Here is a 13769-nt window from a genome sequence, read left to right as displayed (position 1 = left end):
AATGTGTAGGATCTCCATAGGGCTATTGTGCCTACTGAATGCGTAGAACGTGAATGTGTGAAACGGGGATGCATAGGATTTGAATGTGTGCGACTTGAATAGGATCTTGAATGTGCAATAATTCGATGCGTTGGACAGCTATTCGATGCGTAGAATGTTTAGGGCTTTGAATGCTATAGTTTCGATACGTAGAACTGAAGTGTATAGTTACTGGGATCTATATGTGACGTGTTTAAACGCAAACAATTTGTGCGTTAAGAAGTTGCGAGAGAAACATTGTTACTAATCGTAACCCCAGGATATCCGGTACTCCGATTACGTTTCGGCATAATACGATGTCGATGAGTCGTTGGTTATTTATCGTTCTTTATAGAACCTGCACACTTCATCTTGCGTTTCGGCTTCATCGATACCGGGCTACGTGGAATCGTTAGATAAGGAATCGAGAAACAGAATCATTTTTGCAGAGTACTCGATTAACGGAGCTTATCTCTTTTGTCATTGAGCAATCCTACAAGAGGTTACTTGTTCCGCCACGACGGAATTACTTTTATATTATGCGATTCAGAGTAAGGAGAAGCTGTTTAACACATGCACAAAGGAAGTATTTAGTAAAAATCGTATTAACGAGTACAGTGTTTTCTTTCATGACTAAATGACGTTTTAGTTTTCGAGGTAATTTAGCTGTTTAGTTTGGACGAGGGTCCCTGCTAGGCTAGGATCGATCCGTGAAGTTTACGCGTGAAAGATAGAGTCTCGACAGCTTGATGATCCCAGATAGGAAAACACGAACCCTCGAGAGCACTGCCTTTCACGCTATATTCTTAAAAGTTCATAAATAATTGAGTCATCTATTCTATCTCGCGCTGTATCAGCATCGACGTTACAATATTCACGGTATCTGTCAAAAATCTAGTAACAATTAATAGTGTTCCAACTTGCAACATATATAACACTGCTGTATCCAATTCGCCCGGTGCAAAATATTACTGCAGGTACGAACGTAAAATATGGAAACCGATAATAGCTAACAGTCACTTGCTTAATTGTGCTTAATTAATTCCAAAAACAAAAGACCTCGAGTGCACGTGTGTATACATTTGACCATAGTTCAAACGACAATTAACCTGTCATCTTATAGCGTGTTCAGCAATATTAATGCAAATAAAGAAAGCTTCCAATATTTATATACACTTCACTTTCAGTGTGTCTGACACTACCACATACTCGACGCGAGTCACATACGTTAAGGTGTCCTTATTTCCGAAGAACGTTAAATTTATTTCCTATAATATTACCATGAATTATTCCGCAAGGTTTCTGTCAAACAATAACGGCGTAGGTAACGCTAGGTGAGTTTGTCGATAAAGGGAAATTAACTGGCAACAATGAAGCTCTATCATCGAAAGGCATCGTGTCTTCCAGAGTCTTTCAGTCCTTCCATCGCGCGATGCAAGAACAATGGGATTGCGAAGAAGCTCCTCCCGAGGGATGTCGATGTTCGATCAGTTTTTACCGAAAGAAATGTCGTTCCATGCATTCTCCGTGGTTGGTGGACGGGGCCAAGGAGGGCTCGGTGTCGATGCAAATTCAACGGAAGGCAAGAGGGAATGCAGAGTCGAGGGAGATCGAGGTGTAATCGGTGTTCGAAGCATTCGAGGAAAGGCGACGGCGATCTCTGATCATTCGCGCGCTACAGCTTGATAATTTATTGAAATTGTCCTTACGGGAGTCGTTACTATTTTATCTGTAAGCCACCACGGTTCTCGCGTAACGGTAGTGGTGCAAGGGTTTTCAACCGCGAATGCCTAATCTTTCTCACGGTATAAATCATTGGTTCGCGGCCACCGATGTGTACGCGCCGTGCAATAAATTCCGCGGGCTCGCTTGTAAACGAACCATTACGATTTCGGTGTACCACCGACTTCCCTCTTCTACGCCTGCTGTTACCTTTTCGGAATTTCGAATCCGATTTCTCTCTCGGCGATTCAATTTGTATTGTCTTTTTTTCACTTAACGCACTCAGATTTATTGAACGAATATTATTTGGTACTTCAGCTACGAAATGAATATATTTTACTTCGATCGTTAGACTAAACATTTTATTGATATTATTGTCGGGTATTGATAAGATATGGAGCACCTCTATCTCGAGGCAAAGGTTTTCGAGAAAGGTTAACCCTTTGCACTCGAAGATAATTTTATTCTTTGCACATAGCAACTTTAAAATATTAATTTAAATGTTCAATGAGGTTATTACTCCACTAATAATTTCCACTTTGTCTATTTCATTATGTTTATACATCACATGAGCAGTATTATAGAATTAATTAAATAATGCTTATTTAAAAATATTGCCCTGAGAGGAGCCTCTCGAGCGCAACGGGTTAATACAATTTTTAAGTTCTTGAAAAAAGCAAAGTAAGGTAGCGGAGAGGTCGAAAGGTAAGGGCAAGTCGCGACGCGGGAGTCGCCGGAAAGGCGTCTCGAGTTTTGTTTCTCTCTGCGTGGCCGGTTAACATCTAACACGCTGCTTGAAGATTACAAAGTAACTCTTTTCGAGCGATAAGCCGTATCGCGTAATACGTTCGGTCCCGCTGGTTAGTGTGTATGTTTAATAAATAGAACGCGAGCGTGTTATACTCGTGACGAGTATCATAGGTATCCGCCAAGGAGAATACGATTATGCCGACGAGGACGAAAGTATCGCGCGACGATGCGTGCGAGCATCGCGAACACACACGTACACTCGACATCGCTATCATTCGAGTGTGACGGCGTTAGCAAATGACGCCGGATGCGCCATTGTATCGTCACGGGTTCTCTTCCGATAACGCCACTCACGCTGCTAATCGCTTTACGACGAAACTTTGGTGTCGGATGGCGATTCTCTCGCCTCGCTTTTGTCGAAACCCGTGTGCAGGCCTTTTCCGTTCAACGATCTCTCGCGAACGATCGTCCTTACCCCTTTTGCCCGATCCTCGAAAAGATAACGCCGAGAGGTCCCCTCTCGCGCGAGCTTGAAAGAGCGTACCGATTAGTATAGAGGAGCGAATTAATTTAGACAGATACCGCGTGATAGACGCCAGACCACGATCGTGTAACCCCGTGAGAACGACCGATTTCACGGTTTATCAGATTTCGTTTTACGTTCCCCCCTCTTGCCTGACTTTTCCACCGTTCGCAATTTTCCCTGAGGCTCCGCCATTTCCGTTTTCAAACGGCATATTCTTTCTCGCGATTGCTCTTCTGATCGCTTTTCCGTGGATATTTATTGCCGCAACGATAACGATGTTTGTAACCTTGAAATTTCTCAATGTTTAGAACTCTGCGACTTTGTAATTATCTGCCGTGATGCAACGATGTTTCTTATGATGCAGTGCTCGATTGGCAAACTCTCACGAATTTGTTTCCATATCGCGTTCGTGACACGTCCAAACAAAAATTCGAAGGTCGGTTGGTTTTCCGTGTGAATGAAAGTGAGTAGTTAGCAGTCTTCTTGGAACGTATAAACGGTAAGTGGATGCAGTACGATATTACGGAGTACGAACGATTTCGTAAAGGCATGCGTTTACAGTCAGCGAGCTGTAATTTGCTCACCATCGTCGATTCGTTTTTTTCCGCTCGATGAGTATGAATGACCCGTGTCTTCATTTTGTAATCGCTCTGTCGATCAGGGGAAGTGGAATAAATATGAATAAATGTTCGTTGTTCCTCGAAGTCGTTCGGTTTCGCTCGAAACAACACGTAGCTGGAATTGTTAAAAATAAACCTGTTTCTTGGTGAACTTGTAACAGTACATGATTTCGCGTAATCGTATCTAAACAACGATGTTTTGACCGAAACCGATTCAACTCGAAAACTCGCGTTCTCATTGCTGTCCGAAGAATCTTTCATCGGTACTTTCAAAATTACATCGACGTGTTACAAGCGTGTATTTCGTGTTTCTCGGAACGATTGGGCGATCGTGGAACAAGGGGCGAGCTAAACAGGGACTAACGAGACCAGGGTGGGAACATAAGTGAGTGCCGTGAGGCCTAAACATACACGCGAAGAAGGTCCATCAATCTGGTCTGGAGTCAATATTGACTTGGCTGGGCCTCGTTGCAAAGAGGGCATCATCGACCGGTCCCTTTTCTCTCGCAGGACACGCGTGACAAATGCTCCGTGTGCAAACAGCGGTGCATCTGTGTCCACAGGATAACCGACTCTCTTTCGAATCTATAAATCGTGCAACAACGCTGTCCATCTTGCCCTCATATTTCCTTCTATTCGAACGCTACTGGAAAGTCCAAAAGTTAACGTGTAGAAGAAACATCCGATTAGGCCTGTAACCGTGACATGCATTCTTGCTGTTGGTATAGCGCAAGGGCTGTGTATGGTACGTTCGTTACAATTTATTAGCCTTTATACTAAATTATATGCACCCAAGCCTCGAAACTCTATGCAGCCAAGTAGGCACCCAAATTCAACGCGCTCGTGTAGTCCACATTCAAATTCAGCTCACGCAAATTGAACGCCTCCAAATTATACGCAGCCAAGTCGTCCGCATTCAAATTAGATCCAACGTTGAAAGGTATCAAGAACAGTTGCTTGTCCACCCAGTTCCACGAACAGTCCAGTCGTACACCCAATAATGCAAAGTAAATCGAACAATTACGAACCAATATTGGTAAGACGGTTCTGAAAGGTTGCGAACAAGACCTGTTAGTTTTTCCACTTCTCGAGAATAAGGAGAGACGGTAAACGCGTTGGAGACAATTTCCTTACTGAATACGGTAACCAATAAATTCGAACGAATTCAGCGACACCGTCGGGCGCTACCAAAAAACCATCGGACAATCTTTACCATCGAGATCGCGTGTCTTTATTCTGGACCTTAGCTCCGCGAGCGTTCGTCGCTGGAAGAACAGCGAGAGAGAAGAAGGGACAGTTCTTGTCGGTACGAGCAGAAGAAAGGAACGACACGAGATCGCGACGTAACGTGTTCCCACGTCGACGCGACTGTTACATTGTGCATATAAATCGCGTCATAAAACGCGTGTAGCGGAGGCTGATCGTGGCCGTACGTTCCAAGAGGGAGAAGAAAAGAGGTACTGGTTTCTCTAGCTGGCAACCACAACCGTTTCAACCCGAGGACTTCCAGTTTTTTCTGTCACGAGGATCGGACGTCTATCGATCATTCATCGTCGACTCCCTAAGAGCACGACGTATCGGTTTTTCGTGGGGTCGTACAGGTATGCGAGACAACGAGCATGACCACCGATCGTGTAAGGACTCGAGACGAATTTTCTGTAACAATCGAACGCGAAGAGTGTCATTCGGCTCAAAACGGTTCTTTAGAAGTAGGGGATAAGCTAGAAGTAGGTTTCTGCCCCTGGAGCTACTTTATAGCGAAACAACGTTGCGATCGCAAAGAGAAAAGCTACGTTGAACGCGGACAACGCGAAAGCAAGGGGGCAGATATACTGCAAAGAGAACGTTCTCACCAGGAATCGTAAGATTCCACGAGTCCGCGAGAAAAGCGGAGGACAGCAAGAATGCGCTTCGGGGCTCGGGATCGGGCAAGGGGTTAAACGACGAAGCGTGTTGGCGAGTGTCCGGTGCCACGGGCCATAATTCAGTCCTAAGGTCCCGAGAAGAAGCCAGCCGGCAGTCCCTGAGTTACTTCACGCGATCGCATCGAGAAGATGCTGTAGCACGCCGCTCGCAACCGTGCAACCCAGACCGGCAACTATATCACCCTGGACCCGTGGTGTTGCTCGCGTCGCCTTTAAAGTAGCGTTCAAGGTAGCGCCTCGTGTACGATCCAACGAGATCCTCCGAGTCTGGCCCTCTCTCCTCGTCGTTCGCTACCAGACGGAGAACGATAATTATTCGTACGCCTGGGGATCGATATATCGAAGCATTAGCCCGATACGCTGGCTCGTTTGTTCCACGACCATGCTAATTGCCGCCACCACGATTTCTCCTTCGAGGCACATGGGCTTCAACGGAAGCTGAAGCCATCGTCACGTACCATGCTGTGCATTACGATACGATTATTGCCGCTAACTGTGCCTGAGGGTCGTTCGACCGTGCTAAGACCGGAATTTTAATTTTGGGGTTCGGGAAAATTAAGACCCTCTGGGGGGAATGGTAGATGTCGAAAAATTTTCTTCTGGCATTTCAATGTATGCCTCTGCTCTCAAATCTGTGGCATTCTTACTCATCCTATACACTCAGTCCGGTTGTATCGAACTCTCTTGGTATCCAGCTTCTAGGTATCCGATTCCTATGTACCCAACTTGTATTCCCTTGAAGCTAACCAAGTTCCAAGTCGGAGACATCTAAATCACACCCAACGCAGATCTACAAAATCCTAATTGAACGTGTGATCTTTTTTCGCAAACTAAAAGTAGACTTCTACCAAGAATCTTCAGAGCGACATCCCAATTCGAACATCAGTCTATCGTTACAGCTCACGCATCCTGGCGTGCTATCAAACCGAGTTTTATCGTCGATCAGCCTCGAACGACAACGGTCGAACAGCGAACAGGGTCGCAATGTGTGTATATATGTATATACAGTAGTGCACGAATCGTGATCCAACTGCAGGCAGTTGGAGCTAGAATCGAGGGAGAAGAGAGGCAAAAGCGGAACCGGGACACGCATTAACGCCGCTCTCGATGCCATAATGCGCGGTGGGTCACGTTTTTCGTAGCGACACAATGCCCGGCTGGCTTTCGACAATATGTTCGGGGCCATCGAAACGAGGCGACGGACGGATAGATGGATGGATGGATGGATGTGGACGGATGGGATGGTCGGGAGGCTCGCACGACCCTGCAGGGAGGTTCGAACGGGGGTTTGTTTAGGCTACGGGGCGCGAAAGCCACTCAACCCGCTAATCTATTTAGCCGTGCTGTTTGATATGGAATTAATGAGCACCCCTTGGTATTATGTACGGGCCTGATTCTCGGTTTACCTTCCTGGATAGAGAAAAAGGGGAGAATCAGAGACCGCGACGATTTAGTGGCAGTTGCCTTTGCCTTTTTCACGCTGCTGGAAAGTCCTTTCGGCTCCCTTTGGTTGCGCGTTTCTTTCGCGCAGCTGCTCTGCCGATTCTGCTGGCCGATTATAACGCGTCACCAGAGGCGTTTATTGTTTCCTAAATCGGAAATGATCGGTTCGGCAGGTGCTCGTTTAAGCGTGAGACGATTGTTCGCGATAGACGGAATTTGCCAATTTTGGACCTTGCAGCGTTCGATCAAAAAAGTTTTAAAAGATTACTTGGATTATAAAGTGTCCGAAATGGGTGATTATTCACTTCGAATGTGACGAAAACGATGTAAAAGTTGCAATTACTTTCTCCGTGAAATTCAGCTGGCTATTATTGCAACTATCTGCAACGTTGGTAATTAACACACCTGTATCTTCAGCGTTACCCGTTTGACCAAGATCAAAAGAATAAAAACTCTGCAAGGTTAAACCAGAATTTACGTTTGCACAAGAATCTGCAACGAGATTCAAAATTCGTTTTCACCATCATCATTCCCGAAAGCAGTCTTATCCTCATCACTCGGCGTATACGACGTGCCACGACGATTTTCATTCGTCTGTGGAGAAAGTTGTTCGATTAATATGGAAATCTTGCGTCGTTTATTCTCGTGTTTCGATAACGTCGCTCAAATTACACTGGCATACGCAACGGCTACCGCGTGGACGGTTCGAGTTCTCCGAGGTATTCGCTGTGGAATTTTTAACGATTTTCAACCGTGTAATGTCCAACTTCCAGAATGTATTTGTAAAACAAGTCAAAACTGCCTGTCAGAGAATCGACATTAACCGCCCCCGTTTCAAAGAAACGGTAAACGGACCGGACTTGCAACCGAACACGAGGTATCTCGTAGTCCGTGTTTCATAACGCTTTCGATCGATTTTCTACCGATCGACGTCCATTAATTCATTCTTAAACAGCTGCTGAAACGTCGAACAGATCTTGAATCATGTTCATCGATAATCTAGGTTAGAGTACGTGTTCACTCGGGAACTAAACCTGTGTGCGAGCAAACATTACGCTGAGAAATCACTCTCGGTTGATAGGTAGTCAGTCTTAGCTAAGTATCGGTAGAATGACTTCCCCTATACAAAATGGCCGCGTGGAATGCGAAATAAATCAACTTCCTTACATCGCCATTTTTCTTAAGACCTATTCTACATAATACGATTCGTTAAATTCTTTCGTGATTCGCATTGCTGAAAAATACCAGTGTGGCATTAGATCGCTTCAGACTGTGCCCTTGCAATCGGAGGAGATGGCGATTAGAGGAACGCGTCGGTCGACATAGTCAGCGAATCTTCGACGAAGAGAACGACACGGTAGCCTCGTCGAAAGTAAACTTTGACTATGTTAATGTGGAACCGCGTGTGTACCCAGCACGGTCGAGTGAGATGTAACGCGTGTACTCGCCTGTCAGGCGAGCGTATACAAGCGCAGAAACATCGACTAGTTTTCCGTAATTTCGTAATCGGTGATCCATGATAGTACATCGTGTTACTGGAACGTAGTTAGCGATGGCACGGCGTTCGACCTGAAGTTTCGCAGGGTTAAAACTTTAAACTATTTTCGGATACTTTGGACAATTTCGAGAACAAGTTCTGTACTGGGAAAATTTCTTATTCAAAACGTCTAAGTTACTCAAAGTCTAAATAAAATTATCCACATACAAACATGATGTGATAATCCAAAAGACGTTAGTCATTAGACATTAAGAAATTCGCATTATTCATTTTAAATTTTAATAACACACGTTTCTAAGTATTTTGAAAGCCTCATAGTTACTAATTTGAATCTACGAAGCACTCGAAGCCATCGCTAAGTAGAACATAAATCATGGATCTAGTCGAACTAAATGTTAAACACGGAATAAAAAATAGAGGAAAAATGGGGAGCAGATAGCGTGTAACGCGAGAAGGTAAAGAGAAAAGGGAGGGAAGATCCATGGAACATAAATGTACTCTCTCTGGTTCAGGGTTGTGTTTGCCGAGAGACCAGTCTGTGCCTAGTCACCAAGAATTTGAAGCAAATAGCGTGAAACGAAACGTGTCGGTATTTAAGCGTCCGTCAGAGAACGATTTCGTTAAAAGACGTAACATCTTGTTTTCGCGCAGATACGAAAGTTATCCTTCTCCCTGTTTGACGTATGTACGTTTCATAGCGATACGATGTAATGCAAACATTCGTGTTTAGATTGCGATATGTGCCCGGAGAATATTCAAAACTTCTACGAGCCTTACGTGTTTACAGCTAACTTTGTAGTGACACGTTATTCCCTCTTTTTTTTAATGAAGTGGATAATGTGCGTCATTCAAATAACTACGCGTGCCATTCAATAATACATCGGAACATGTGTGCACGTCTCTCGAAGTATTACAGTCTAACATTGGAATACTCTCGCAACACCTATACGCTTGGACGGTGGCCACTGAGACAGTGACAAGTGAAATTTAATTTTACTCTTTCACTTTCATTTCATTATTTATCGGTAACTAATATTGATACGATGTGTCTGCGTATCACCGCATCAAAAATTTTTATGACTCCCTCCTTCTCGGTTAAGAACTAATTATCCAGCGTAGTATAGATCCGAATGTACGATGGCCATGTCTGAATCTCCTTCTCGGCTTGTTTCAACAGCGGTAACCTAACGTGAAAACGACTCGACCTGGTGTTGCAGTGTCCTGTGACAGCGAGCTCGTCGTTGACGTCCTCATCGGCCTCGCCGGTGTCCGGTGCGATCCTGAGCGCAGGCGGTTCGTCGTTGGTCAGCGTAGCGGCCACCACCACGAATCATCCCTTGGGCGTAGCTGCCGGTCTGTCGAACGCGAGGATGGCGGTGACCAGCGCGGTGGTTAGGCCACCAGGAAGTCCTACCACCTCGGTCAGCCCGTCTCAGGGTCATCCGCCGCCGACGACCGGCGGCCCAACGCCGACCGGAAGGTGTTGCGACACTGGAAGACCGATCTTCACCGATCCGTTGACGGGTCAGACCGTCTGTTCCTGTCAATACGACCTTCTCGGCGGTTACCAACGACTCGGAGGTTTACCGACGGCAGCGTTGTCCATGTACAGCGCACCTTACGCGGCTGCGGCCGCGGCCGCGGCCTCCGAAGGCATGGCGGCGTACTTTCCGAGCCTCGGTGCGGAACAGGCACCCTTCTACACGCCCACGGTAAGTTTTGATCCAATATTTAATAAAATTATTTTTACATTATCGAACATAGCGTTTGCGAAATTGACTCGGACCTTCGCTCCTTGCTTTGCGATTAAACAATTTTGAGAACCGTGAAGCGTTGTAGATTTGAAATTAAATATAGTGCCTCGATTAAACCGTTATGCTCTCGGGTGATCGCGAACGGGGTCGAGATCGAGAGGTAGGCGACGATTGCAATGATAACAGTATGACAGCTAGTGTCACGTACTCGCGCTTTTGATACGTGGCTGTTTTTACGTCAGCATTCTTCACCTTATTTGTGCCTGACTTATCGATAATTGCAGTTCGGAATTCTGGTAATACATTCATTGACATGTAGTTGTCTTCATGAATGTGGAAAGAAGCTGAAAGAATTGCGAACTGAAATTTTTTAATCGAAATAGGCGTTGCACAACGTACGGCCTAACTTAACGCGTAAGAGACAGTTTTAAATTGCGGTTTATCTCATCTACGATCGGAGTAATTATTTATTATATCACGACACTTTCTCGTAACGATTCAATCGCGAAAGTACATAAATTTCGCGCGCTAAATCGCGCATATCCGCTATTAAAATACCGTTCGCACGAACCGACCGGTTATATCGAATCGCGAAGAGCTGCATCGGTGGATAAGGAAACGCATCGACTGTCCAACGTACTCCAGGTCGCGTTCTATGTCGGATATCGCAAATTTTTCCCTCGTCCTTACCAGAAAAGACTGGCCACGTTCAATAGCTTTGTACAATATAATCGAGATGTTATCGCGGTGAAAGATCCAGGATGGACAGTGATGTTAATATACGAGAGAAGAGAGAATAAGAAAGTTCAGGCTCTCGCATCGATAGAGAAAGAGAGAGGGTTATCGGACCACACACAAAGCGGGTACACGAAGAAAATAGCCGCAAAGCGTAAATTTATGAATCCGTTCTGCCGTAACAGTGGGACACTGTCGTGTTCGAGCGGTCGCCGAGGCTGGCCTGTTATCGTCGCTCTTTATGATCGAGCTTAAGGAGCGAGTATAGAGTGGCCTCCTCGTAACCAGGCAGCCGATTGAGTACACAGGTTGTGTGTGGTATCACCGTGTGATACCATTGTACCTGATGTACGTGGAGTATCGGGCTTTTGCTCCTTTCACTGCGCATGACGTATATAAACAATGTCGAAAATCGACGATTAACATGTTGCATTCGATTAACTTATTCTGAATGAATTCTAATTTTACTCGAATGTATGCGGATAAATTTACTTACGTTACGTAAGCGAATCTGTACGACTACGCGTCGAATTACTTCGAATTTAAGTCGAATAAAATATAGCTTCGAAGAGCTCTAATCTCGCTAAGTTACTTATCAGTTATTGTTGCTCGAAGTATCTGTATCCTATGGCGATCAAAATAGTCGAGGGTTTCCCCATTTAATCCAAATCGAATTCACTCGAATTTACCATCCGCTATTTTGGAGTACTAATTACAGTTGGACGCGCGATGACTACGCCATTCGAACACGGTGTATAATTAATGCGGTTAATGCAAGACTAATGCATATAGAACAAGGGAACAAAGTATAGAGCGGGTCACGAGCGCGAGGGGAACGGTACTGCTACGTTCTATGGTTCTATTATTCCACCGGTTGATGGTATAGTTTAAATGCAGCCGGTATGGAGACGAACCGCGCGGGGTTACTTTCGGCCACATCGATTCTAATTATTGTTATCGCCGCTCTGCCAGCTATTTTTCTCATTATCGTCGATGAATTGCTGATAATCCCGGCCGACCGAACGACGCCAATTAATCGTCGCGTCATTCTAAAAATGAATATTTCCGTCGTTTTATAGCGTCGGCCAGAGATTGCCGCTGCTCGAAAAGGCCCTTTTTTCTCGGTTGTTTTTTGTAGATCGAATAACGGCGATACGCGACGGGCTAATTAAAAATTTCGAGAACGAAACAAGAGCGATTCGTGACACACGCGATGGATTTTCGCTTCTGCCGAAGACGACGATGAATCCGTACCGGAAGATAGTGTCACGGTTTCGTTCGTTTTGCGATCACAGAACTCTGCTCCAGTTAAAATGACCGTTGCCGGCTAATCGTGCATCAAGGAATTCGTCTTTTTCCATGTACGCGACGCATTAATTACTCATGCGAGGCGTTGGCCGCGTTATTAACAAGTATAATTGCTTCGCTTTTGCAGGCTGCTGGCCTCGATCTGAAGGAAAATCTTGGCGCAGGAGCCGCGGCAGCATGGCCTTATCCATCCGTCTACCATCCTTACGACGCCGCTTTTGCCAGCTATCCCTTCAATGGGTGAGTTCTTAAATCACTTTTCTAATTTTTCTCCGATTCTTTCTACTAGATTTTCATCAAACTTAAGCGGTATAATTAGCTCGATCGCCGCATAGATTATTCCGAATGCCAGGCGAGTAAAATCCAACAGTCGAGTCTTTTAATAAAAAGCTATCATATTTTGGGAAAATAATATTCATTGAATAGGATCAAATTTATAAAAAAAAAAGTGAAAAATTCGATTTACTACGATGTTTCCATGTGAAGAAGTTAACATTAGAACTACCAACCAGTCAAAATAACTACTTTCAGATTTCTCATTTCGGTTCTAGTGTTAAACAATAAGTAGAATTCCGTAGCGGTATCGATTGCATCTGCTTCACTTTGCATCGAATAGTTCGCTACAGATTCACGAAGCATATTAGCCAGTTAAAAGAGATACACTCGATACCTCCTCTAAAGCCAAAATTACACACGTGTCTCTCCGAACAATTAAGGGGCTCAATTTTATGGACAATTCCGAAAGAAATACTACGTATTTAAAGTACCGACTGTATTTTATGCCCGATTCGGAGCTATTCCGAAGCACCTTATAAACCTCTTCGAGCGATAAACTCGCTCAGCCGCGTATATGATCCTCGAAATTACTTTGTGCCGTGTACTCAGCCGTTCGAATAGGAAATCTCGTAATTATCTCGAGTAGCAAGTCGTAAAAATTGTACATTATATCGATACATTGTTAACTCGATTTCTAGAAAAATTCGAGTATAACCTCTGACCCGACGCTTTGGATAATAGAAATTGCACATAAATTATGGTAGCTCTTTCGCGTAAATATGAAAATGAGGACTACGTTTCAGAAAGTACCTTTCCAACCGTGAGTACAATTAGTCATCGTATCGCTTGGAAAAATTTTCTCTCACGCAGTTTGGCGAATTATCTGCATCGAGAGTAGCACGTGTCGTGCATCTACGCTCCCGTTTTCACGAAAGCGAATAGAATTAGAGTTCCCCTTTCGATTCGCTTCTCTCCGCTTTGCGCCTCCTCTCGATGGTCAATCTGCCCTCTTCGCGCACGGCCCGATAACGCTCCGGAGAAACACATAAACATTCCAATAAATTAGCGCTCCGTTGACCCGGGACTGTCGCCTTGGGCGTTTTTATTCTCGCGCTGCTCGCTCGAATCGGTCAACGCGTGTCACGATGCGACCGGTGAAAGGTCTCGCCCGTTTTGATAAATCGAAATCGTATA

The 13769-nt window shown here is 44.9% G+C and overlaps 1 protein-coding gene and 1 long non-coding RNA gene across 3 annotated transcripts in view; one reads left to right on the top strand and one right to left on the bottom strand.

Moving 5' to 3' along the window:
* Positions 1-13769, bottom strand: part of LOC105663212 (uncharacterized) — a 241852-nt gene that overhangs the window by 94288 nt on the left and 133795 nt on the right. The gene's annotated exons all lie outside the window — the stretch shown is intronic.
* mirr (iroquois-class homeodomain protein mirror) overlaps positions 1-13769 on the top strand; it is a 33385-nt gene that overhangs the window by 9796 nt on the left and 9820 nt on the right. The window contains exons 2-3 of one of the 2 annotated variants that reach the window (XM_076530212.1): positions 9720-10214; positions 12427-12539. In XM_076530212.1, the coding sequence (XP_076386327.1) occupies positions 9720-10214; positions 12427-12539 (608 nt within the window). Of the gene's footprint in view, positions 1-9679; positions 10215-12426; positions 12540-13769 lie in introns of both variants that reach the window. The other variant, XM_076530213.1, reaches the window with a different exon arrangement.

Source organism: Megachile rotundata, chromosome 3, assembly GCF_050947335.1.
Source record: "Megachile rotundata isolate GNS110a chromosome 3, iyMegRotu1, whole genome shotgun sequence".
NCBI classification, from domain to species: Eukaryota; Metazoa; Arthropoda; class Insecta; order Hymenoptera; family Megachilidae; genus Megachile; species Megachile rotundata.
This window is presented reverse-complemented; position numbering and strand designations above follow the sequence as displayed.